This window comes from Coloeus monedula (assembly GCF_965178545.1).
Source record: "Coloeus monedula genome assembly, chromosome: 4".
Taxonomy (NCBI): Eukaryota; Metazoa; Chordata; class Aves; order Passeriformes; family Corvidae; genus Coloeus; species Coloeus monedula.
Genome location: NC_138784.1, coordinates 51,980,068 through 52,006,889, shown reverse-complemented (window position 1 = coordinate 52,006,889; position 26,822 = coordinate 51,980,068). Strand labels below are relative to the sequence as shown.

Genomic DNA, 26,822 nt, shown 5'->3' with positions numbered 1-26,822 from the left:
TTTACTTACAAATGGCTTTATTGAAGCTATAACTTAATAAATTTGATGTTCAAGGTATAGTTGTCTCACAGACTAAAAATTAACACAAGAAAAAACATAAGTAATACAGATCTACTTATGTTATCCAATTGGTAGAATTGAACCTGAAAGAAGCAATTATTTCAAGATAAGGAATTAAGACTATCACAGGACTGAATAAATGGAGAGGAAAATACAGTAATAGAGTACTTCACAGTAAAATACCTCTTTATTAGGAATATATTTAAAACTAGCTCTTTATTTCAGGTAAGAAAAATAGCATTCTGACTTTTAGTCAGTGCTGATTCTGGTCATATGCAACATTCTAAACAGCTAGAAAAGTTATTTGCACTGCTGTTGCCCATTAACAATTCTCCTAACTGTTCATTCACTGCCTTTTTATTTTTACCTTGTTCTTAAATACCCTGGAAGAAATTCTTCAAATAGGGTTTGTATTTAGATCTTAGTTAAGACTGACAGACTGACTTGACAGTGACTCAGCATTTGTTACTAGCTCACATGCAGCTTTTATGAGCTAACTTGAAAAGAACAACATGGTTCAGGAGCTGAACTACAAAGACAATTGAGAGGGCAACTATCCAGGAAGACTGTGGTAGAACAAATCCCACTCCTCTACTATACAGTTTAGTACTGTAAAGTAGCAGCAGTTTCAAGAACTTCTATACCTCTGTGTAAGAGAGCACTGAAGAACAGAATATTGGGGTATTGCTATTGAAATTCAAACAGCAAACTACTTCATATGTACATTTTTATACCCAGTACAAGTCTAGACTCTTTCTCTTGCTATGCTGTAATTTAACAGTTTAAGGTAATTCATAAGATCATGCTGTAAACAAAGACATCAAACCTTTGTGTAAGCTTTACTGGTTTAGGAGTGTGTATAAACATCTGCCTTCTAAAAAATAAAGAGCTTTTTAATTTTCCATCATGAGCATATAAGTAGGTAGCATACTGTAAACCAAGTTTTTATCCAATTAAAAACAAAATCTATGCATGTTATGGAAGCGTTATACAGCATTTGTAACGAAGTCTGTGTTTTTAGATACCTGACATCCATTTTCAAAATGAGACATATCAGACAGGGAAAGTATTCTCCAGACAAATGTATTAGTTTTTGGTCTTGGAATTTCTTCTATCCTCTGTAGCCAATACGAAGCCAAAATACATCTGTTTTAAGTAGATTTCCATATGCATATGTTTTTTAAATGCAGATGAAAATGATAATGATATTACAATCCCTAAATACACAAGTTTGTGGCTGCTTTAAGCAGAATTTAAAAATTATTTAGAAACACCAAAAATAGGCTATATCAGGAAACAATCTGATACTCAAATAAATAGAAAATTTGCGTTTTAATGTCACATTGAATTTTAGTACATTTCAATCCAAGAAAAAAATAAACAGACATAGTAATGAGTACAGGATTATATATATTACAATATGCCTTGTTATAATACATTTGTAGCTTTATGATAAAAAAACCTGGAGGGCAGATGGAGTTTGAGCTCATTTGAGTAATTGTCAGAAAAAAGCATTAAATGCATTTCTGGAGTAAGTACTTTTATTTAATTTCAAAACCTCAAAACAGCATTAGACCTTGGCCTTTTCTTTAAAAAAAAAAAAAAATTAGCTATCATGGGGCTAGCTAAGCATGTCCTCTGACAGGTTTAAATGATACAGAAAATGCTTTTCCCAATTTTACATACAATGAAAGGACAGATGATTTCAAAACCAGCACCTATGGCTAACTCCATGTTGACCTTGACCTAGAAATGCATATTATTGATCTCCACAAGGAATCCAGCAGATTTTTCAAGTTGTCCATTTCACATGAAAGCAAGAGGAAGGGTTATCATATGCAAAAATATTTTTTCCAACTGTTCTTAATGTGTAATTGAAAACTAAAGGCATGGTCTCTTCATTATAAAAAAATAAAGGTACAACGGAAACTCTAAAGGAAGATATTCAGCTATAGTGAAGTTGCAACCCTCTGAAAGGAAGGAAAAAGAAAAAAAAGTCAATTAGCTAAGCTTTGTGCTCTAACCAAACTACTTACAGTGATTTTCAATGGCAAAAGCCCATGCTGACTGGGTGATTTGACAGTTCCAAATATTTTTTGTAATAATTTTTATTTGTATACAAGGACACTAAAATGATCCAGTCATGCAATGTTCACTTTAAGCATTCTGCATCTCTTTTCCAATCTTATAGCTAAGGATCTTGTTCCAGTCAATCTTGGTGCGGGTAACTGGCAACTGTCGACGTAAGGCCTTGAAAGTAGTGTCCGACATAGTCTGATAGTTCTCACTGATAGCAGTCTGTCAAACACAAAGGCACACAGAACAGACATGTGAAGAACAGAACTAGGATGCCATATAAACATTCAGTGACTCAGGGGCCTGCTACCTCTTAAACAGGCTTAATAAAAACATGCTAAATTGAAATAATACTTAATGAAGGAAAGCTGCTAGATACAGATTGAGACTATGTGAAGAAAATTAGTGAGACATGTAATAAACCTGGCCATAGCCAAGGTGTTTCAGCAAACCAAAGTGTGGTTAATCAGCAGCATGAATAAAATGCTGACCACAGTTAGCTCATACATCATTAATTCCACACAGGAAAGTCTTCTACTGTCTTTCCTGTGGGGATGCTAAAGTCAGTCCACAACACATCATGTGAACTTGAATATAATGCATACAATAGATACTTCAAACATTTTAATTAAAGAGTATTTCTTTCAAACTGACAGAACACGATATCTGAAATTTACCTTATGTTCAAGGCCTGAACGAATGTGTATCCAGTTCTGCAGAAAGTATCCAGAACAGTTACACTTTCCTAACTTTGAAATGACTAACTGAAACAGGTAATGCCTATAGTCGTACTTAGCAAAGCTGTCTAACAGAGTAGCCTCTGAACAGAATCTGTACAAAAATTCCACCTAGGGAATGCACTAATGCTTTAAGACACCAGAATTGCTGAAACTTCATCATGCAAGGAACTTTTCCACTCTCAAAAAATTACTTCTGTTGTAATGTTAAGCACAATCACCAGAAGGTATGAAAAGGCAAGACAGAGTTCACAGCAGCATGCAATCTATTTAAATGGAACTGCATTATCTTGCTAGTTATAGAATACTAGCTTTGGTTAAGTATATGGTAATGCTATAAATATGAGTATGAATACAGTGTTTGTTTCCAACATACCTGATATTCATTTTCTGCAGCCTCTACAATTTTTATAAATTCCTTTGCTGTCTGGGCTTCATTCTAGGAAAAAAACATTTGAATTAGGTCTGATACACAGCATAATTCTAGGACCAGATGGATTATGTTCTTCCTATAGTTATGAGTGATGTCAGACTCAATGAGAACACTTGACTGTTCAGTGGCTAAATCAAAACTGAACACTCATCCAAAAGGCATATCCCATATGATGATGATGTTAGAAAAATAAAATCAAACTGTTACAAGCATAAAGATTGCCACAAAACTCATTAACATATTTTGATTAAGAATTCTATGGTACAATAAAAAGACAGATGGAACAGATCAGCATTTGGAAATATGACAATGCCCACCAAAGTCTCTAAAAACATGCAAAGTACGGATAATAACATTATCAATGTTACATTTCCAGTACAAATTCAAGAAAACTTCAAGAACACCAGTTAACCCAGAAGTTATAGTATAATATAACCATGAAACCAAAACAGATTTGTTCACCAGCAAACATTCTGAATCTGGAGACTAAGCTGAGGAAAACACTAGGCTTTATATACCTGGTATTCTAAAACTATCCCCAAATACCTCTTGCAAAAATGAAGGTGCAAATTTCATCATGACTGATAAGGGTGAGGTCAGAAAAAAAACTGTTTAAGGATGCAAGTGGGTGTTTTGTTTAAAAATAAAATATGCCCCATCAGTCAATCTGGAGGCAAATTAGCTGAAGTGCTTAAACGAAGTCCCCAGAACGAAGTGAGGGTTCATGAATTTCTAAACTTCGAACTTAGCATTGGAGACATTCCTAAGTGTGCTTTTGAGGAAGCTGTTTAAAGTTAGGAGTGTTCTTGTCCCATGTAATCCCTCATTCCTGCAAAGGCAAAGACATGGAGACTCTGACAGCTTCAGTCATAACTGGTACAAAGTTTCAGTGAAACTGCACCTAATAGCTGTGGAAGTGCTTCTGGACACTGCAAGAGACATGAAGGAGAAGGCAGAGACAAAGTAGATGAAAAAATGAAAAGGTTTTGACTTTTTAGTGAACTGAGGAAATACTTTCAAAGGCTCTGCCAATGAAAGGAAAAATTCAGAGGTATGTGGTCTTATTTGTCTCAGAGGAAAACAAGGGATAAGAGAATAACCTTCAGCAAGATTATTCACAACTCTAGCAACAAGAGAACTCTTCTGTCATTTATTTCTGTTGTGCCTGTTAATAGTTTTAAAATGGGTTCTCTAATAAACAACAAAAGAGAGGAGTCATTGAGGCTCCTTTTAATCTACCTACCATTTCTTCTGTGTGAAGTAAGAACTTGTACAGCCTCTGCCCTCTGTGAAGCTCAAAGCCAAGGTTAAAAACTGGTAACCAGCAGCATATTTGCTTTTGTTTCAGCTGAGTTATGTAAAAGATGTTTTCCTACTCATCAGTCTGCTACTACTTTAGTGAATTGCAAAACAGGATTAAGTTTCTTCCCAATAGCAAGTGAAGCAAAAACTATTGAAAGCAAAACTGCATCCACATAACCTTCCCTGAAGCAACTCTTATTTGAATGAAAGACTAAATAGATCCTTCTGCTCTGGGGGGTCAGAAGTAATTTTATATCTACAGCTCAAGAAGTGTTATCAGTTGGCACCACATTCTCCCATTTTTTATGGTGAAAAACCAACAAGCCTTGCTTTATTCTAACAAACAATGTTCTTTACTGATGAATTGACCTATTGAGCCAAATTGGCCACTGCTAGTTATTATCATTAAAATACTTGTACTGTTAACTTTTACAATTTCTCTTTGCCAGTTTAACCTCACTATCTTAAATTCTATTAAAAAACACTCCAACAGAAAATCTTCTTGTTTTTAAACACAATTATAGACACTGTTTCAGAAGTAGTAGCTGTTCATGGTGGAACATTATCAATCCTTAAAAGATATATCCAGTAATATTTCCAAACAACTTCTATTTCTATTGTTTGCTCCTCATTACTATAATAATCTATTTGGTAAGAACTTGAAAAAAATGATGCTTTAAATATAAACTGTGTTATGATTCTCAAGTTGAAGCATCTCTTAAAGGGCTTTGTGTACAGAACAGCAAGACACTGACAGCAGCAGTTACAGACAGAGAAAATGAAGGGAAAATACCCACTACTGCTTCTCAACTGGTACCATTTGTTTACTATTTTAGCATACTGGTCCTTCTTCCAGCAAGCAAAGGAGGCAGTGTCCTAGAGATTGTACTACTAAAGTCAGTTGCTTTAACTCAAACCTCCTTCATATTCAAAAATTAATTCTATAGGTCACTCTGCAGACCAAAGTTTAAATAAAGAAGTGCAGGAAGACTGACAACAAGCTAATTAATGCTTAAAAATCAAAGTTAATGTAGCTTATATAAGCCACATGCAAGCATACGTTAATATTTTTTTACTTAAAAAAAAAAATACTAGCTACGTATTGGGCAGAAGTAGTAAATATTACATATAAAGTATTTGTAAATTTGAACATTAATTCCCATACATATAGAAGAACAGACTTCGCAAACCTCTGAGCTTTTTAAAGCTTGCTTCTATTTTTAAATTAAAAAGTCACTTTAATATACCCACTAAGTTTTTAAAGGTCACTTACAGACACTGTTAGAGAATCTTGTATGTCTTTATGGCTCACCAACTGAACATTACCATCTTCATAGTAGTGAACCTAGAGAAAATGAAACAAAGAACCTCATATTAAGTTTTACAAATCAACAACATACAGGAAAATCAAAGTGTTGTGTTATTTATCACAGTAAGAAACCTATACAAATCAACCAAAACCACATACAGAACGTTACAGAACAAAATCAAGTAGAAAAACCAAAATAAGGTAGAATTCACTATTTTAGAGGGGGAATACTGAAGAGGCTACTCTGGAAACATTTTTAAGCCTTAAGTACTACTAGCTTACTATTAGTACTTAAGTACTATACCCTTAAGTACTATTCCAAGCAAAGAAGTTTAGGTTTTGACTAACATCATGAAAACAACACCTTATTTATGTGACCTTACTAGAAACCCTTGAAATGAATAGACTAGACTATTCTAAATGATGAAGATATACTTAAAATTAGAATAGTGCAACATTAAGCTTCCCTTTCTAGCTCTCCTTGGATTTGACATTTTCCTCTATTAGATAGGGCTCATAACAAAAGCTGGTATTTATCTAGACAAAGCAGTTCCCAAGGTTAGATAGCAAAGCCGAATGAAATAATTTATTCTTGAAACGCTGTATCTACATAATAGCTTCCTTGATTATTTTGCAGGAGACCACTAAAACTCTACTCAAGCTAACTTTAGTACTTTTAAATTCAGTTGAGACAGGTAAGAAAACATTTAGCTCCTAACACAACTGTTGGAAAACATAAAATAAGGGAGCACATATAAAACTACATGTGATCATTAACAATAATTGATATAGAAGTTGTGCAGATCGCTGACATTTAAATAAGCATCTTTGAAGATTTGTTTACAATTTTGATAAAGTCAAGATAGTCAACATAGCTGATGTTATGAGAAAATGAAACATTTGTGCGTCACCCTATTAGACAACTTAACATTATATTCTAAGATTAATGCACAACAGTATAATTTCTTATGCATTATGATCGTAAGTGCAAAAGACCCTCAGCTTCATAAATAACAGAAAAAAAATGACACACAGTAAGACAGTTGTAATACCACACAAAGGAAAGGTTTCCTATATGAGTAAAACATTATTGCCTATGGTTCATCTTACACGATTATTTTGCTTATTGTCAAATACTTGTTTTGCAACAAAAGGTATCAACCTAACCACAGAAGAAGTTTCTTTTCAAATCAAACATTGCTGGGTAAAACCTCTGCCAGTCTTTTTCAATCCATTTTCTGAAAGAGGAGAAGTGCTTACTCAGTGCACAATTTTAAGAATTCCCAATGAAGCAGCAGAACCCAAAGCAATATAAGTATTTCCCCTTGTCCATCATGATTCACTGCAGAGAGCCCAAACCTCCCCTGTGCTCTGAGGCCAACACCAGCACAAACATCTTATCTGTGTCACTGGGTCACATTCTTGGCAAACACTCAAGACCTAGAAGCTTAACAGAGATGGAGAGTCAAATCTAATTCTGGGATGTGTTATATCTTAAACAAAATATGAGAAGTAACTGTTCTGTACTATACCTCACTGATGACATCCTTCATTCTAGAATGCTAGGTCTAGGTGCAGAAGACTACAAGAAAGAGGATGTTTATGAACAGAACCTCTTGGAAAGGTTAACTGAGGGATGAGAATAACGAATTATCTAAGAGATAAACTAGTAACCAGTACACTTATCAGTTGTTTTCCATCCAGTTGGAGCATGTTAAATACCGTAGGGACTTAGTTTTAGTAAAAGGCTCTGCTGTTGCTTTTCCCCTTAAATATAATTAAAGAAAGTTACACAGAAGAGATTACAACAATTGAGAATCTCCTATATTAGAATTTATTATTAGAATTAAGAAAAAAGGAAGAAATTGTGCAAATGATCTTAAAAATACTGAAGACACCTGAAGATAGCAGGTGATGCTCAATTTCCCCAACTTATTAATAAAAGGTTTTATCAGAAACAGGCAACAGTGTATTGCTATCAAAGATTTTGCAAACAACACTGAAATTTCAGTACTCTAAAATTTTACTAGTGCTGCAGAGACTTCCTTTTCTAGAAAAGTACTGTGCTCCTTAAAAAAAAAATAATTAAAGTACTTTTTTTGTTTGTTTCTTCTGAGAGGTGAAGACTGTGCACTCCCACATACACTGGAGAAATTGTACACCATTTCTAAAAATTTAAAACTGAGTTCAAAATTCTTTGATGAAACAAGTAGTTTCTACACAAGCAAAAAAGTAGAACTTTTCATCACTCTCCAGAACTTTCATGAATATAAATAATGACTTGATTAATTACGTGAAATAGTACTAAAAGACAAAATCATCTGGTGCCCAAATTGAAAAGGTGACTAGAACCTGAATAAATTCCTCATTCAGACTATTTTTTAGGCTGCTGCCCTAACCTTTCCAAGAATTAGGTGGACACCCGCTTCCTTGTTCTGGAAAACCTCTTAAGACATTTAACCAAAAATGCATGCTGCGGAGAAAATGCCTGCTTTGCTGCAAGTTGGATTTAAGTGACAAAGTCTTGAGAAGCCTAGAAGTTGCTTAAGGGGCTGCTTACCATGACTGTTGTGACCTGGCAACGTAATAACGGCTGCTCACATTTTGACCGTCATTCCAAATGTTACAGAACTGGCACTAGCATGGGAAAGCAGATTCAGGGTCCCCTTGCTCGGGTGAATCTGAACACAGCCACCACATCCTAAAATAACATCCTAGCTTCAGACTAGAAAAACATTCCTTTGCACCTTCCTTCTGCAGTCATCACTGAGCAGTAAGAACAAGCAAAACTCATGGGGGCATAAAAACAGCAAGAAAAAAAACCTTGACTCTGTCTCGTTAAAAAAAATAAATGAAGTACTACACAGAAAGTCAGACTGCACTAAGTTTCCAGACCTTGATCCCAGAACTGCTTCAATAAACTGCTGCAATGTATGTGTACACATTCCAGGGAACCAATCCAGGAAGTAAAGTTTCCCTGCCTACCACATGACAGTCAGACTTCCTTTGGTCTCACGACTTCTGCCTGCTTGGAATTCTTCATTTCTGAATGCCCTAAACCCAATAGGAAAGCCAAATTCTGAATGAAGAAAACAACAGATTCAAAAATTTCTATGGTGGAATTGCTGAAACCAAAGGTTTCTGAACAATAGGATAACATGAAAAAGCCCCATTATCAGTTAAAATGAAAAAAAAAAAAAATTCTGCTTCAGAAAGGGCCTACCCTAAGGAAAGGCTTGTCTCACTTCAAGAATTCAAGAAACAGGAAACCAAAGAGGAATATGCCTAGCTGAGGTGTATACACCTTCTCAAGTCCTCTGAATCATTACATTAAACACATATTTTATGTTTTTAAGGATTAGATAAATATGCAAATTAAGTCACTAACACTTAACTGAATGAGCATTGCTGCCTTTCTTATTGGGTCCCCATTTTCCCTTAACATATTTGATACACTGGCCTGAGTCTCCCTCGATAATGACTGGAGACTTAACAGCTCAGGACACAGCTTGAGATAAGCATACCTGAATTTTCAAGATGCCAGCCACTTGAGTGGTTGAAGGGGTGATTGTAAACTTCCATTCTGACCTCCAACGGCCATTCCTTAAAAAAAGCAATAAAACAGAAACTGAATGTCACCCCACTGGTTATGAAAAAAAATCCCAACATACAACTGGTAGTCAAAGGAAAACAGAGAACGAAATTTGCAGTGCAACTACACATGCAGAAAATCTTCCCCTAAAGATTCAGTCTCATAATCAATCAAGATCAGAACAGTTTCCCAAAACATTTAATCTCAGTTTTCGCTGTGGACCAAGGAGATTTCTTATTAAGAAACTTTTAACAGTAGGACTTCTGAAAGTACCTAAAGCCTCCAGTGTTCTTCCTCTGTTGTAGTATTAGTTAGGCACACACAGTCAATATTTTGTTTCTAGGACCTGGGTGATGTCCTAGATCAGCCAAAGTCACACTTCACCTCAGGCTATCAAAAATTAGAATGGAAGGAACATTAAAGCAGCAAGACTTTCTGCTGTGTTTAACTGTAACTAGTTAACTTTAACTAGTAACTGTAACTGCAACTTTCAGCTCTTCCAGCATTTCCCTTCCAGGACAACAATTTCCCTCCAGTTTCCTTCCACAAATTCAGAATCCTTGCCAAAATGCTTAAAAGGGTGTTCCAAACACTCAGAAAACAGTATGGGGAGAGTATGGTGTAGTTTCACCTGATTTCTTTCCTGTAACCTAGACATTTTCTTATTTAGCTAGGAAGTTAGTGGATTAGGTTAGTACTATAGAGCTGTATTAAAAATGCAGTGCAGCTGTCCATCATTTGTCCTGTGTTTACACTTAAAGAAGGAAAAAAGTTGACACTATGAGTTCCAATCCTGCTAATGTTAGGCGTAGATTCCGGTGCATTCAACAAGGGGAGAGAAAAGACACAAAATATTAACTGCTACTAATGAATCTATATAATTACACCTTAGATAGTAACAATGGTAACTCAACTATAAAGCCATTGGTTATTATTTCAGACAATTTCCAAATTATCACTGAACATATAGACTAAGACAATTCAGAAGTTGACATTGCTAAGAAAACAGAAAGGGTTGCCCAACTCACTGACATTAATACTACTAGTAGCCTTATAGACTGACCCACTGATTTTGAGAAACTTACGTGCTGGATTATACCTTAGGTATAACTCTAGTTTTTGAACGCCTGGGATTCAATGGCTAGCTAAAAGATTTGTTTGCTTCTTAGCTGCTCTGTGGTCCCTTGAAGTTAAGATGACCACAGTATTTCCACTCTGGGATATCTTTTTTATCCTTAAGTTGCTATTAAATAAAAAAAATCAAAAATTCAAGTTCAGAAGCATTTTTCTGTAGGAAATGCTCTAAGGTGAAAACAATACCATTTCCTTATTTAGCTTGGCTGACTTAGAATGTTTGATCAGAGATTAACTTTCCTTTTCTTTCTTTAATAAGCCATCTATCCTACTACGTTGATAGTATTTCAAATAATCACAAAGTATTTTTCTTTAGCATATATTGGTTTGCTATTACCCAGCAAACTTACTCTCATAGTAGGCTGACAGACTTCTAAATGCCTAAAAAGCCGGAACACCTTGAGAATAAATATTGGCTGTGGCTTGGGCTGGATATCCAGCCATACAGCTGGATAACTGAGCAATCTGGTTAACTTGGAATCTATTCCTCCATCTCTAAATCTCCCAAACCAATATGCATTTATTACAACTCACTAAGAACAAGATTTAGAGTCTGACTACCCATGAAAAACACTTAAAAATATGGTCAATATTTACCCATAGATGCCCAACCATAACTTTAATAAAGAAAACTTTCAAGAAAGATTTTCTCCATCTATAAAAGGCTGCTGCATATCTGTTCCTCTTCTTTAAAGACTACAAAATAATTATTTGAAATATCAAAATTCATTCATATGTCCAAACTAAAAAGAAAACCAGTATTATTTCAAGTTACTTTTAACGTTTATGCAAAACATGCACACTTAACTAGTCAAGTTTAAGTCAATAGGAAAAAATATTTATTAGCTATGCAAATTCAATAAAAATCAGTGTACTGGGCAAATAATTCAACTGATCCATACACATGCTGAAATTACTATAGATATGTAATATCCACCTCCAAGAATCAAAACCCAAAGATTTCCGTACTTCCATCCATTACCTGTGGGATTACTAATATAAATTGCAAGCAGATGCAAAACAGCAAACCAAATAATAATGAAACACCTTTCTTCTGACAACTGCATATATAAGCTATCTTTAGGATATAACCTCCTTAACCCATTCCTGATTCTGTGATATTTTATGTCACCTCTGGCCAGTTTCCTGTACCGAGCTATCCAAAATTCACTTCAGACTATGGAAAAAATCATTCAACCAAGTCCAGAAAAAAGAAAGAAAGCTGCAGTGTCATGGGTTAGCAAGCATAGTCTCAGAAGTGATGTTCTTGCAAAGGGGTGTTTACAGCTTCCTCTGTGACCTGACCTGACAGAACCTATCAGCTGGCCAGTTTGAATAGGAACAATTCTTTAAGCCACTTAAAATTGTGACCATCTCTGTGATCCACACTTAAGAATATACAACCCCCCCACAGCTCTGTCTCGTTTCCAGTGCTGGCACAGGTGGCTGTGGGTCCTGTGTGGGGGCCAGCGGGCCCGGCCCAGGCCCTGCTCAGGTCAGGCCAGGCCGGGCCACGGCCATCCTGGAGCCGATGGACCTGTTCCAGCCACGGAACGCCCCCCTCCCTCCTCCCCCCCCAGTCCTGCTGTGGGCAGCCAGAGCAGCCCAGCTCCCCCTCTCCAGCGCAGCAAAGATTCAGCCGAAAGCTGCACCACTGTCCAGCAGAGATCATGTGAGCAACAGCAATAAGCGAAATTCCAGCTGCAAGGCCTCGGTGAGATTAACCCTTTTAGTGCTGTTAAGAGCTGAAAACCTGAGGGAGAAGAAAGAGGAGATGCTTAAAGCTGAAATTCTGTTGTAAAGCTATGATATATCAGAGTACCTGCTGTAATTTCATGAAGGCAGCGGGGGTGGAGCGTTCAACTTGCACTTGTGAGCAAAAGCACCTGTGCTGAGATAGGCAGATGCTGACACAGCTGTAATTTCATGAGAAGTTTGAACAGGGAGAGATGGAAGCGATGAGGACTTTTGCTCCAAATGGAAAAGGAGAAAACCTCAGTTCCTAGAGATGCTCCCAGAGATAGTCCTAGAGATGAAGATGAGGAGGACCCTTTGCTCCCACGGAAGGAGAAGGGCCTCTGCTCTTAGAGATGAAGTGCTCCCAGAGATGGGTGAAGAGAACTTTTGCTTCTGAATGGCTCAACCTTAAAATTGTACCCCACTAATTCAAGAGTGGACCCTCGAAAGCAGTTGTGGGAAAAGCTGCAAGGTGGGGGGAGGGATTCACATGCGAGCAGAGAACCAACCAGGGCGGCTGTCTCGTTGTGATAATGTTTTCATAGCATGGGCCAGAGAGACTCCTCTTCCTAAATGGACTGAACAAGGTTATTATGGAAGTAGTCAACAGACTGAACATCTCAAGGGTTGTCTTTTTACATTGTCAGTGGGAGAAGGGAGAAAGGTGGGGGGCAGGAGAAGTGTTCTGAAGGTATGGTATGAATTTTTTTTCTTCTTTTAGGTCTGTTAATAAACTTCTTTATATTCTTTCAAGTTTGGTGCCTGCTTTGCATTTCTCCTAATTCTTATCTCACTGAAGGTAAACAGTAATGAGTATTTTGGACCAAACCACTAATGCAGTTTGTAAGAGTTTATTTCATCCAAAATCACCTTTATCTGTCTTATCCCAAAATTAATCACTTAAGTCCCATTGTAAAGTGATTTTTGGTCACCTCCTTTCTCTGAGAAATTCAAACTAGAAGGAACTGGCTTATTCTATCAGTCACAAAGGAAGCAAAACAAGCCAAAACAACCATTTTAGGGAATACAGCCATGAGTATTGGTGTCAGTGTGATAAACAGGAAAATTGATCACGTATGTCGTTTGTGTAATATGGAATTTTGTGAAGCTCTGCAAAGGAGATGCAGGCACACAGTCTGCCATTCTACTTACCACAAAGGAAGAGATTTCTGCAGTTTTGGCAGAAAAACTTGGGAGTAGGGTAGAGGGAGAAAAAAAGTCCCATACAAGAAATGCATCCACCTTCTTCTCTGAACTAAGGATTATCACTGTAATGGCACTTACTCAGTTAGCTGTATTTTACTGTCTGTGGATCCATACAAAAACTTACCAAAAATTCTTTGCTTGAAATTGATGGCTCTCTATGCATGCAATAATGGTTTGCTGTCCATCAATTGTTTTACCATACACCTTAATTAGGAAAAAAAAAACAAAAGAAGCAAAAAAAAGAACAGAGTCAAAGTTTCAGTAGATCTTGCTCAAACTGCTTAGATATCTGGGTCTACTGTTGTTATATAAACTGTAAAATTTCATTTTAGAACCATTATGGTTATACATAATATTCCTGTACATGAAACATTAAAGTATTTATTACAATGCAGAAAAATCTAAGACTAAAAAACTTGAAGGTCAATCATCTTAACTAAATTTTATATATTGTGAACTCATTTTTCTGCCACTACAGGAATTTTAAGCCTATGGCAGTGACTACTGAGACAATATATATATTACCAGCTGGGTTTCAAACACCAGTTATTCTACCAACTATATGACGATTTAAACCTGTACAGAATAGCAAAAAGGTGACTAAAAGGGTGGGTTTAGTCCTCTGTTCTGCTTTATGCCCCCAAATCAAATACTACTAAAAAGTATCTCAGCAAACATCCAATACGGTTTCCTTGACAGGAACTGGAACTCATCTGCCTGCCTGGGAATCCAATTCAACCTGTTAACTTGGCAACTGATTTTTTTCCCCTAGTTAATTTTTCTGTCACATCAACATAAAGCACAGAACAGCTATCAATAGATCAGTTTGCTGAGATTTAAATAGTCACAGGGCTCGTAACAGCAAGCAAATGCTATTTTAGTCCAGACTAAGAGGTTTTATTTTAAGAAGCTATCAGAACCACCAATTCTGGTGGTAAGAATATGACACTTGGATATATAGGAGATATGACGGAGCAAAACCAGTTTGCTTTACTAAGACAGTTTTGTCAGTAAAGCAAGCCAAGGCAGACATTTCTGTCTTACAGAATTTTTCTCCCCTTCTAAACAACCAACCAGATAGCCAGGATCAGCAGGATCAACCTGCAGTAGTCCACAAAAGGTCTAAATGCTTTAAGAAATTTAAATAAAAATGTTTAAATACAGAAGTAAATCTTCACTATGACCTGCAGTAACCACCCACTAATAATCCAATAGCTGAAACATTAAATTTCTGAAGCTTTCCCTCATTTCTCATGAATACCTGACAGGAATAAATTCTTTACAGTCAAAACTGCTTATCTTTCTGGTTTACAAATAGCTCCCTTTTAAAATTTGTATCTATGTATAGTGGTACAGTGGTTATGTAATTTAGCACTTACTGTGCAGACACCATTTGGATAGTGTTCCTTCACATATGCTTTCATTGCTGTTTCAACTGAATTTCTCCAGGACTCTATGGCATTTTCAACTTCATGGGGTCTAGGATCAGTAGCCTCCTTTCTTAAGTGATCAAATTTAAAAGAAATCTTGTTCTTGGGATCCAGAAATTTTCCATTTCCCAAATCACCATGCTCTGTTATCAAAACCTGTATTGTAAAATTTAAGTTTAAAACTTATATTTCATTTTAACATGTATTTATATTATATACAATTTAATCATAAAATTAGTTAATAACATTTGCTATTCAATAAAAACAAAAAAAATGCCATGCCAAACCTAATTATATCCTGCATTTAATGGGAGCTTAATCACATACAAAGGCTTACATTTTAAACAAATATGCATATAGCAAGAGAGGAGAAGGTGAATATGACACACTGCCTCAGAAAAAAAAAAATCTTGAATCTTACCCTCTTACTGCAGCAAACAATGCAAGATAGAAATTCCTGTCTTCTACTACTGAAGATGGAGCAAATTGTTTTTACAGCTACAAAACACTGAATTCAGCCAACGTCGCAGACTAAAATTTCAAGCTCTTTAGGTACCCGTAAGTGATTAACTTATGGGACTGGTACTGGTACTACTGAAGGGGCACAATCTCTGTGTTTTGGTAGGGAAGACGCATTTCTTTTAATTTTCTTGCCAACAACTATTCCAATACCAGAACATCTTTAAGAGTTTAAGGAAGACTGCAAGTATTTAATTATATTCATACCTGTTCGTCGTAACCGTCAATTTTTACAGGAGTAAACTGGTCCAAGTTGTACTGTGCAAATGCACTACAAGAGAAAAAAACCAACAAAAGCCTGCATCAGGCACAATCTTTTTACTTAGTAGCAGTTAAGAAATCGAAATAATAGCTAATAATCTGGGCAATGATGCATTAAAAAATTTTATCAATGCTTAACCCTAGCATGCCAAAAAACTTGGAATCACTTCGGTTCACTCGGTGCTTGTATTACAGGTTCCAACCAATCCTATACAAAAATTTACATTCAGAAGTACCCTGATATAGACAAACACATAAGCTTTACAGTAACCCATAGAAACTGGAAGAACAGATAAAGTTTAAATTCCACAGGGATCCAACCTACTAAGCCAGACATCTCCACTCTTACAGATGAAACTAATTTTGGCATGAAAGTACAGTAGGCATAATGTTCTGATATAGAAGTAGGGCCTAAGGAAGCAGTATCTTACAGATGTTCAAGTAACATCTACCGTGAAACAGAAAATGAAGTTGCTCTAATCATTAGACAATACAGATCTCTCCTCTGCCAAGAATTTAACCTTGATTAAAGATGCCCAACACACACAATAGGGTTTTACTTGCCAAGCACTCATCTTTTCAATGAACTGCTTACTGATTATGCAAGTCCTACTGAAAAACCATTTGTTTTTATGCAACTGAGTATATGACATCTGGTACTTACTGGGCTGCTCCTTCCCTGAGAAGATTGTCATTATTAAGCAGCAACCGAACATCTGAAAGGAGGTATTTACAACATATAAATACAGTTTGCCCAGAAACTTGTTTCAGTCACATAACAAATGTCAACAGACTGTACAAAACAAAAAACCCAAACCACTCCATACCCACAGAGATTACTAGGTAGGAAATTTATTGCTTCATATTTTATAATTTTGACTGAACAAAATGAAAATAATAGTATAGAAATGGATCTCTTCCAAGACAATTTGGCGAACAGATATAAGCTGTATTCTACAGGGTGTAGGAATCTGTCAATCTAGTTTTTAGAGAAGCTCTGAATGAGAACAGCACAGAATTCTACCAAGTTTCCTTTAAAATGTATATTACCAACTCCCTCACACTGTATTATTGTTATTGTATTCTGGTAACACTGATACAGTATGTATTGAACTTATTATTTTTTAAGCCTTACCCTTTTTAGTCTCATTCCTTAATGACACTTACTAGGCAGAGGATTTTACATCACAACAGCATTTCTTCTACCATGATACAAGAAACATACGAATATAGAAAAAAGTCAATACTCTCCTCAGAATTACTTCATATTTACTGTGCAGCAAATTTCTTATGTATTTGACTTTACTAGGCACTGTTTTAATAACAATTTAATTCACTGCTCATTAACTAACCAATCATTAGTCTCGCTATACCATATTAAACCTCTTCTAAATATTCCTAAGTTATCATTAAAGTGGAAAAAAAAATCTGGAATATATTAAGGTATTTTTTCCTTTAAAAAACAAACAAGCAAACCCTCCTGGAATAAACCAAACTCCCCCACCCACACCAAAACACAATAGCCCAAAGGAAAAAACACCCCACATACCCAAAAAACTCCACACAAAACCAACCAAACAAACCCACAATTTACAGACTTGGAATCCAAAGCTTTCTCTCTCTTTTTAAGAAGGCAGCCTGAATCTCACTGAACTCTGGTCAGGCATTTGTGAGCAAATGTTCGTTACGTGATTTCAATCTATTACTGTACTCTGTTATTGAGCAGGTAGTTGCAACTATGAATTAGCATAACAATAATGTTTATAAGCAGTACTACTCTAAGAAATATTAATAATCTTCAGAAAGCTGAGTTAATAACCTGCTCACTTCAAAAATGTAGTACTAATTAATTTTAAATATTAATCAGCTGGCCACAGTTTAAGAACAAGGTACTTGTAAAAGCACTGCATTCTTTAATAACCTTAAGCTCTCTCCAGTCTGAGACTGACTACAGGTTTAGTATACTAAATTTACTTCTTTACTTAAATAGCTTCAGAACCATTTGTAAGCCACAACTATAAAGCATGCCTTTTTATATGATATGTATGCCCAAATATCTTGATGACAGACAAGCAAAAATTTTTAAAAAAAATTAACATCTTAGGTAAAGTTCAGACAACAGTAGTTGAAAGAAGCTTATTTTAAGTTTCCTTTCAGTTTACCAATACACTCAGTAAAATGGAATGTGCCCAGAATTTAAAGGTTAGAAATGTTTGGAGAAGATTAATATTCTTTCCACAACTGGCACTAGGCAGTAGTCTTTTGTGTATTCAAGGTTAAGTATTTGTAATGATATTCCTTCTTAAAAAAAAAGGACCATTTTAATTTTAGCCAGTTTAATTTTTGTTGAAAAATATAATTGTCTATCAAAGAAAAAAAACAAGAGTAGGTGTCTTCTAAACAGAAACCCTTGTAACTGTTAATTCATGACTCATTGAAAACAGAGACAAAGCTCATTCTCACATCACAAAGAAAAGTAGTACTTTCCTTGCTTTGTATTTAAACTTCAAGCTGTCTTGTGACTGCAAAGCTTATCATGCCAAGCTACAAAACCATCCCTTACGGCAAGGGAGCTGCTATAATATAAGCTACATGAAATTCAGGAGAATAATCAGCAATGCAATTTTGGATATAGATGCCTTAAATGAAAGGACAGAGCAGACAGATACTCACCATTGAACACCTCATTGAATTCCCCAGGAGGAGCATGAATTATGAATTTTGCTGCTATACGCACCTTAAATACAAAAACAATCGTGGTTGTATATACTTGCATTCATTCCTATTCAAAGCAGTCATGCATTATGTAGTTTTAATAGCCAGACATGAAATTGTACAACTCCCACTGTTTCACATATTTGTTCACATTATTTTAATTACTTGCTCTTTATTAAAGACACAGAATGTAAAGTTCCACCTCTTCAAACAGAATAGAGTGTATATGTGATGGAAGCAGATGGAGAAATTGAGTCACTCATGTTTTCTATTACCGGCTAACACAAAAAGATGTATATAACAAGTAAGATCAATAATATGTTCACAATCTATTTCAACTTTCAGTCCATGGATGCCTGGGAATCAATACATAATCCAAGAGCCAAAATCCGTGATGAAGATATATTTGATCTTTTAAGTTTCTCTTCTAATTTTACTACACATCATATGGTTCTGTACCTTTCAAAAGGTTCAGTTAGACAAAATTGACAGATTAAAAACACTGCATAGACACTAAAGCATGTAATTTCACCACATCTACCTAAGATCTCTCAGTATCACAGTAGCAGCAGATAGAGCTTAAAAAAACCTTGAGATCTTAATTAGTAATTAATGGCCTTCAGCCACAACTTCTTGCAAAGAAAACACAGCATAAGCCAGTATTTCGCCCAGAAGTATGCAAACCTGCCCTGACTTCCTCTCTCTTTCTGCTTGCACGAGCCCTGGTACAACAGCACAGTGAGCAAAACCAGGAAAGTCATTGCTCTTCTTTTTCAGACCAGGTCCCTGAGCCGGTTCACTGCACAGCTACAGACACATGTGCCTAACTAACTAAATATCAGTTCCCTAACTTCATCTTGCAGAAGTTCCTATCACCTATCCTATCCAAGTTCAGCAGACACTTACAGCTCTCTTGCATCCTCGATATGATGTTGCTATTCAAATACAGGATACTACCTGAACTGGAGTTCCCCTTTCCAACACCTTCCATCATGTTTCTACAGAATAAAGAGCTGGGAGATTCAGTGTCTGGAACCACTGTTTGAAATTAAGGTTTGTTTCATAAGCACACATTCCATTAACAAACATCTAAAAATAACCAAAGAATGCTTTACATTTACACATTTGTTTGTATTGGACACTACAAAAGAACTGTCTGAGCATGCTACAGCTTTTGAACTGACAAGAAAACAGCTTTTACAACTGAGGGTAGCAATACAGCCAGTGTTTGGGCCCCTGGTTCTTGACAGGGCCCAAATTTCAGACCAGGGTCTCCAGGAGAGGTGGTTCAAGTTAAATGGTCCTGGGAGAGCTCTTAGCTGCCTCATTAACAGTGTTCAACCCTCATGAGATCCCATGTGACCAGCCCAGGCAGCTTTCAAATCACTAACAGCACACAGCCATTCAGACCTGGATAACGGAAACGGAAAAGTTGTCAGTTCCCAACTTTCTAACCTAAATGTTGCATTTTGGATTGCAGACAGCCTTTGTCTGCTACCTCAAATACCTACCATCAGATCTCATCTTTCCATGTAAACATGAATTTGCATTATACTGACATAAATGCCACGGAGTTCACTCTTCTCAAAAGAGGCACAGAGAAGCAAGAACACCTTCTTCTATGGCTACTTATTAAAGCAACCTGGATTGTCCCCTTTGAATTAAAAGAATGTAAACTCATCTGCATTATCAACATTATCTGAACCACCAATCTGCACACTCCTCTACCTCTCCTGCTGAAGTCAAGGCACTGTACTCAGCTCAGTGCTCAAGCTAAAGTAATATAAACAATGAGAAATAAAGCTAACCTACGGTATTATTAATGTGCTCATGAAGAAAAGGGGCAAGACAGGCTCCAAGGTTCTATCACCAGCACATTTTATCAAATGACCAATTGTGCTGGTTTTGGCTGGGGCAGAACTAATTTTCTTAACAGTGGCTGGTAGGAGACTATGTTTCGGATTTGTGCTGAACACAGTGTTGATAATAGCTGGTTTTGTTGTTGCTGAGCAGGGCTTACACAGAGACAAGGCCTTTTCTACTTTTCATACTGACACACTGGCAATGAAGTTGGGGGTGCATGGGAGGTTGGGAGGAGACACAGCTGGGACAGGTGACCCAAACTGACCAAGGGATATTCCAGACCATATCAAATCATGAGTGGGGGGAAGAAGGAGGAAGCAGGGCGGGGAGATTTTGGAGTGATGGCATTTGACCTCCCAAGTCACCACTACATGTGAAAGGGCTCTGCTCTCCTGGAGATGGCTGAACATGGGAAGCAATAAATTAATTCTCTGTTCAGCTTTGCATGCATGCACACCTTTTACTTTCCCTATTAAACTGTCTTTATCTCAACCAATGAGTTTTCCCACTTTTACCCTTCTCCCCAATCCCACTAGTGGGGCAGTGACTGAGTGTCTGCATGGGGCTTGCTGGGTGCCTGGGGTTAAACCGTGACACCAATTAATAGGGTCGGGGATCAGACCTGAAGAGCAAGTATTTAGTTGCATGATTTCAGAATGACTATCACCAGGCTGACTCCAGCTCAAAATGAAGTAACACCTTTTCTTGGTTCCTTGACTTCAGGTGAACCGGACTGCTTAACCCTGCCAAGGCCAGGATAGCTCTGGACAAGCAGAGAAACAAGACTTGGAGACATTTGGAGTTGTGATATAACAGGTCCATCTGTTTTGGGCTGGCAGCAGCTGTAAAAGCAAAATTAAGCAAAACATGGGTACCCAAACTGCACTCTGAATGACCACATGCTTTAAACTGGTACATCTGTAAGGTGAGACATTAGGTCTATACTAAAACTGAACTACCTCATTTTCAGCTGCTTTGGTAGTGTAAATCTGGTTTTGCTTGTTTTTTTCCACTATCAGTAAAAGCTATTCTTATCAGTCAGATTAGCCACACTATAAGTAATATTCATTCAAAAGCATTCAGTAGTAATAGATGTCCTCAGGACAGACCAACCTCGACATTACTTTTTACAAACATTTTACCAGTAAATTCAATTTCTCACTGATAGTTTTTTAGTGTGAAAATTCATCATAGATGACACTTTCTATAGAACAGATAAACACAATCCTGCAAATTTGCAATGAATATCTCATCAAGTATAAAGTATATTTGTGCTTACAAAAGTAAAAAACCTAACATGTTTTCAGAAGATGAGAGCATGTCAGCTAAGACACTCTCTGTATTTTGCTAACCTGCCTTTGTGAAGCCAATTTAAAAGGAATCCACTTTCCTTCAGCAGTTAAACTGAATTAACTTCTCTGTGACGAGTATCTGATAAAGCCGTTATTTCCCCAATTCATACATACAGGAAGCCCATATAAAAGAATTAAATCCAGTAGTCTTAACACATAAGAACTGAAAAGCACTTACAGATTTATTGCCACAGAATTTTTCCAGAAATAAATGCTCTAAAGGAGGCTTCTGTTTTTCAAACCCAGACTGATACTGAAGGATAAATGACTGCACTTCCATGAGCCTCTATGAGATGAAGATCTCCCCCTTTTGGCAGCAGAAAGCCTCTGGCTCAGCTATCACTTGGGGAAGCACAATTAAAACAAAAGGATAGTCCATATAAAATATGATGTTTATGAGCAACTACAAAAAAATAAATTAAAAATGCACATAACTTGTAATACAAAATGACAGGCAAAAAGCTAAACTGCACTTTAGTCAAACTGAGATAGAAAGTTATATCTGCTGAAAACAGTTTTAAGAAGACAAATCAATCAGGTGCATTACAGTTGCAACCAATGCTGATTATTCAATGCATTGAGACTTTAAAAAATTGATTTGAGCAAGCCAAAACAGAAACATCATAATATCTAAAGAATCTAGAGAACAAAACCTTTTTCCATTGAAGAGAGCAGTACCTTTACACACAGTACAAGAAACTTACACATGTATCAGCAAGTAACAAAAAACTGTTACAGTTGTATTCCTTTAGAAAACTCAAAGACCTAAAATACCTGAAGTTTCTCCACTTATTTCTGTAGTTACTCCCAAAACACTACCTAAAGTTTAAGACAGTGTTTTATTGACGTAGATTTGATTTACAGAGTTTTCAGCTTCAAGTCTTCAGAGTGGCAAGAAACTATAAACTTTAGACTTCACTAATCCAGAACATCTGATGACCAGTGGTTTACAAAAAACCAGCTTTTACCACAAGCCTATGTAAGTAACTATGCATTTACTCTATTAAATTTCTTGGCCTCCAAAAAACCTCATTTAAATATGTTTTTATGAACCACGTCTTTGTGCAGGTTTGAGCATTAATTTGGACAAATCCTACAGAAGCTGAGAGCAAGTAAAAAAAAAATAAAAAAAGAATTCTGAAACACTGAGAAGGGAAGCATTCCCCACTGTAGCCACTTTCTTTATCCAGTTTTCACATTTACACCACTCTCAGTCTTGCTTAAATGGAAGTCTGGTCTCAGCAGGTAAGAGCTAGCAAGATTTACTTTCACACTTCAAGTGAAGTGAAATGCTACCCAACACATCAGTTAAAAGTTTAACAAACCTGCAAGCTTTTTGATTTTATAAAGGTAAAAAATCCAGTAAGTAAGGTAAAAATCCAGACAGAGAAGCCTAGCAAAAGAGAAAAGGACAGGTTTGTTGTATGTGATGAACAAGGTTATTAGGCATTATGCCCAATTCTTCATTCTGCTAGAGATTAAAACAATTGGTCTATCAACAAATGCCTACACTCAGTCACAAAATATTTGCAGTTTTCAGAATACAAGCAAAGAGCAATGTACTAACGTACAGAATGGCGACAGTTATGCTAAATCTATCTTTTTTCCATACTTCTGCCTTTATTTCACAATTTAATTTTTCTCAATGGATGATACCCATCAGGTACATAGAGAAATTCTACTTCTCTATCTTTTCCAGCCTAAGACATTCTGAAGTTTATTTTAAGAAGTTATACATAGCGACTTCAAATACCCCCAGGTCACTCTTCCTGTTCCTGGCACATGAGAAGTGACACTGGTTGGAGAAGCCCGACCTTGTGTGCTGTATGTGCCTATATATGGTCAGGAATACGTGCTCCCACTGCAGAGCTCCACAGTGCCACTGTCAGCTCTGCAAAGGCAGCTCGCTCCTCGGACTCTGCTAAGGTGCATCTAACAATAACAGGGCCACTACTACTCTCCCTCTTTAATTTTTCTTTTCCCCCTTTTAACTGAACTGAAACCCAGTAGCTAGGCACCCTGACAGCTCACTCCTTCAATCAACATCCATGCTGCACAGAAAACCATGCTGATAAGCAAGATGCTGTGAAGCCACATACTCACCCTTACTCTTTTCTACATATCACTTATTTCAAATTCAGCTGTGAACTCTTTGCAGCAAGGAGACCCAGCCTGCCTCTACACTCATAACAGGTTAAAGTTCACTGCTTCACAGCAATAAAAATGAAATAGTGAAATAGATACTAAAAGCCCTTTTAACCTAACAAATTGCATTAAAACTGGGGGGCTGGGGGGAGGGGGAAGAGGGAGTGTGTTCAAAAGATTCCCACAATAATTTCCACTGAAAGACAACTTTGTTGCTAATCACAGGGGAATAAAAAGAGCTTCCCGAAGTCACTTTTATCAGTGTTACAGCAGGCTCAAAGCATTGTATATCATGCATTTACATTCTGGATTCCTGAGGGTACCCTTGCAATCTTATAACACACAATAAATCTCCTACTCACAAAAACCTGTGCTTGGCAAACAAAGATGATATCACATCCAGAAGAGAGCTCCAGGAAAAGTAGAGTCTAGAGAGCTCTGTTCTCAGAGTCATGCCCTCTGATGTAGCTCTTTGCTACCTGTCTGCAGGCAGCTAAACAAATGGCTTTGTCTTGACCCCCTTAAATCTGTTTACACGTAGCTACAGGGTTTTCTCACAATAAGTTAATAGTTACATAAATATTATCACAGGCTGATTTAAATGAGGGAAGTTTCAATTCTTTCAAGATCTGTAATTCACACTTAAAAGGGATACTGCTTGTACTCACTGGAGTGACATTGGACATAAGACTTACCTAGTTTTGTTTAGTTTTGAGTTTGATTAAAACTTGTGGCCTGAGTTCACCTTGAGCTGCGCTATTATTTTTCAATATGCAGCTTTATTGCTCCTTACAAAGCAAAACTGCTCCGACATCCACTACTCAAATTTTGCATTGACATGCATAACACATCAAGGAGCACAGCCTAAGGTTCAAATATTTGCAAGATACAATGCTTGATGCTCTGTCCAAACATCAACATAGTTTTTGAGGTTTTAAACCCTTCAGTGTTTAAAGGAAATGTAACTGGCTTCTCCTTTGGATAGCTAGACATTTGGTAGGGCTGGCTCCAATTGCTCATTAAATCTTTAGGTTAGATACTTCTCAGGATGTTGCACCAGTGTTTTTACAAACTCATTTGAATCATCAGGGCTAATCTATTTCTGTGAGTATTCAAACAAGCAAATTGATCTAGCTAAAGAATAGCTTTAGAAGGTGGCAAGAAGATAGCAATCAATTTACCTTAAAAAGAGCTTTAAATAATTATATTGCTTCTTGCTGCTGACAGTTTAGTGAGGCAAAAAAGCCTTCAAACAGCTGGACAAGCACAGAGAACAAACATGTGAGAAAAGGATTACCCCATGTCAGCAGCAAACTGCCTTCACAGCATCTCATGAAACCTCACTATACCCACAGGTGTAACTTTTAACAGTGAAGCAGCATCCCCAAACACGTGTCATCTCACACGAACATGGAACAGAGGCAGTGACTCTACCAGAGAGGGAATGAATATAAAAGTAGTGTTGCAGCTGCTTTCCTACTAAGCTCAACTGAAAATGCACTGCAGTATCCAATCCACTTCTGCTTCTAGAAGAGCTAAGGAAGAAAACGCTGTAAAAATGTGGTTCTGTGGCACAGGAAAGGAGGGGCACATTCCATACCTATGGTTTTGACTGAACAGACATTTCCTTAATAGTAATGCCTAAAGCTGCATTACATCTGGAGAACATGTGTTTTCCTCAATTATTTTTAATACACAAATATTTAAGAGTATGTAACAGTACTAGCACTTAATAGTGGTGCAAAATCTTCCACATGTGGTAATTTAGCTGCATTCTTTCTACCTGACAACCTGACTTGAATAACGAGATTTATTTTCACAAAAATAACTACTTTGAAAGGTGGTGGATGCTTCACTGTAGGGCCTTTCAGCAGAGTATCTAAATATCATAAAAGTCTCCATCTTAAAGTCATTTTACACACCACATCATATTAAGAAGGATTAAAGAAACCCAAACTCAAAACAGGACTCCTGAAAGTCATTGTATTAGGCACAGATAGCAAAAAGGAATATGAAAGCAGTGGATGCTACCTGGGTAATACACAAGACTAACCTTAAAAAAAATTAGGGAAGATAAATCTCCCCCATGTAATTTTGCAGTTACTTTCATTACTCCTGACTATACAAAACTGGAAACCTTTTATTATAGATATTTATATAGAGCTATTTATGTATATACTGTATAAAGAATATATTTATATACAACTATTTATAGTTACATATAAAATATATACAATAGCAGCCAAGCAACTGCACTTAGCTTATGGATCAGATAGACAACAGATAAGCAGCATAAAAAATTTATTTCCTTGCAAAAGTCATTCACCAAAACCTGAAAAAGTAGTAAAAGTTTACATTTAATGAAAAAAAAAAACCCATTAACTTTTATTTGGTAAGTAAATGGTATAAGAAACAGCTAACTAAGACTTCACAAAGAAAGAAACCAACAGTATCATCTCCCACGTAAAAGCCCATGACATCCTGTTACAGGGACATCAACACACATGATGCTCAGTTGCAGCAATGAGGCCTCTATTTCTCAGCAGTCTTTACACAGCGGTATCCACCATAAGCTAAAAAGCACTTGGTTCACATTTGCAAAGTATTCTTCTACGACAAAGCCCAAGTTTTTAAAGTGATTCTTCCTCCTACCCCAAGATCGTTTGTTATAATGTTATAAAGGACATCAAGTCCCCATTCAATAGCAGTGGGGAGAGAAAAGGAACATACCAGAGCTTGCTCCATGAAAAATGATGGAATAAGGTACCACCTTAACTGTTACGTCTCCCCCTCCCAATTCCAGTGTCTTACAATTCTCTCTCAAAGTTACCAATTCAAAGTTTTAATGCCTTCTGCCAAGTTAAGAAAGCATTTGAAGTATTTTACATTTCAGAAGCTTTTTTACTCATGGATTAAAAATGTAATTGCCATATGCTCAAAAACCTGCTTTC

The 26,822-nt window shown here is 36.6% G+C and overlaps 1 protein-coding gene across 2 annotated transcripts in view; it reads right to left on the bottom strand.

The window, feature by feature from the left end:
- CAPZA2 (capping actin protein of muscle Z-line subunit alpha 2) overlaps nt 1-26,822 on the bottom strand; it is a 32,368-nt gene continuing 5,546 nt past the window's right edge. The window contains exons 2-11 of one of the 2 annotated variants that reach the window (XM_082279527.1): nt 21,905-22,068; nt 18,470-18,533; nt 16,461-16,512; nt 15,743-15,806; nt 14,966-15,172; nt 13,711-13,790; nt 9,442-9,520; nt 5,882-5,953; nt 3,250-3,312; nt 1-2,358 (exon numbers count right to left, since the gene is read on the bottom strand). In XM_082279527.1, coding sequence (XP_082135653.1) covers nt 2,218-2,358; nt 3,250-3,312; nt 5,882-5,953; nt 9,442-9,520; nt 13,711-13,790; nt 14,966-15,172; nt 15,743-15,806; nt 16,461-16,512; nt 18,470-18,533; nt 21,905-22,006 — 924 coding nt within the window. In that variant the 5' untranslated portion in view covers nt 22,007-22,068 and the 3' untranslated portion in view covers nt 1-2,217. The remainder of the gene's footprint in view (nt 2,359-3,249; nt 3,313-5,881; nt 5,954-9,441; nt 9,521-13,710; nt 13,791-14,965; nt 15,173-15,742; nt 15,807-16,460; nt 16,513-18,469; nt 18,534-21,904; nt 22,069-26,822) is intronic. The other variant, XM_082279528.1, reaches the window with a different exon arrangement.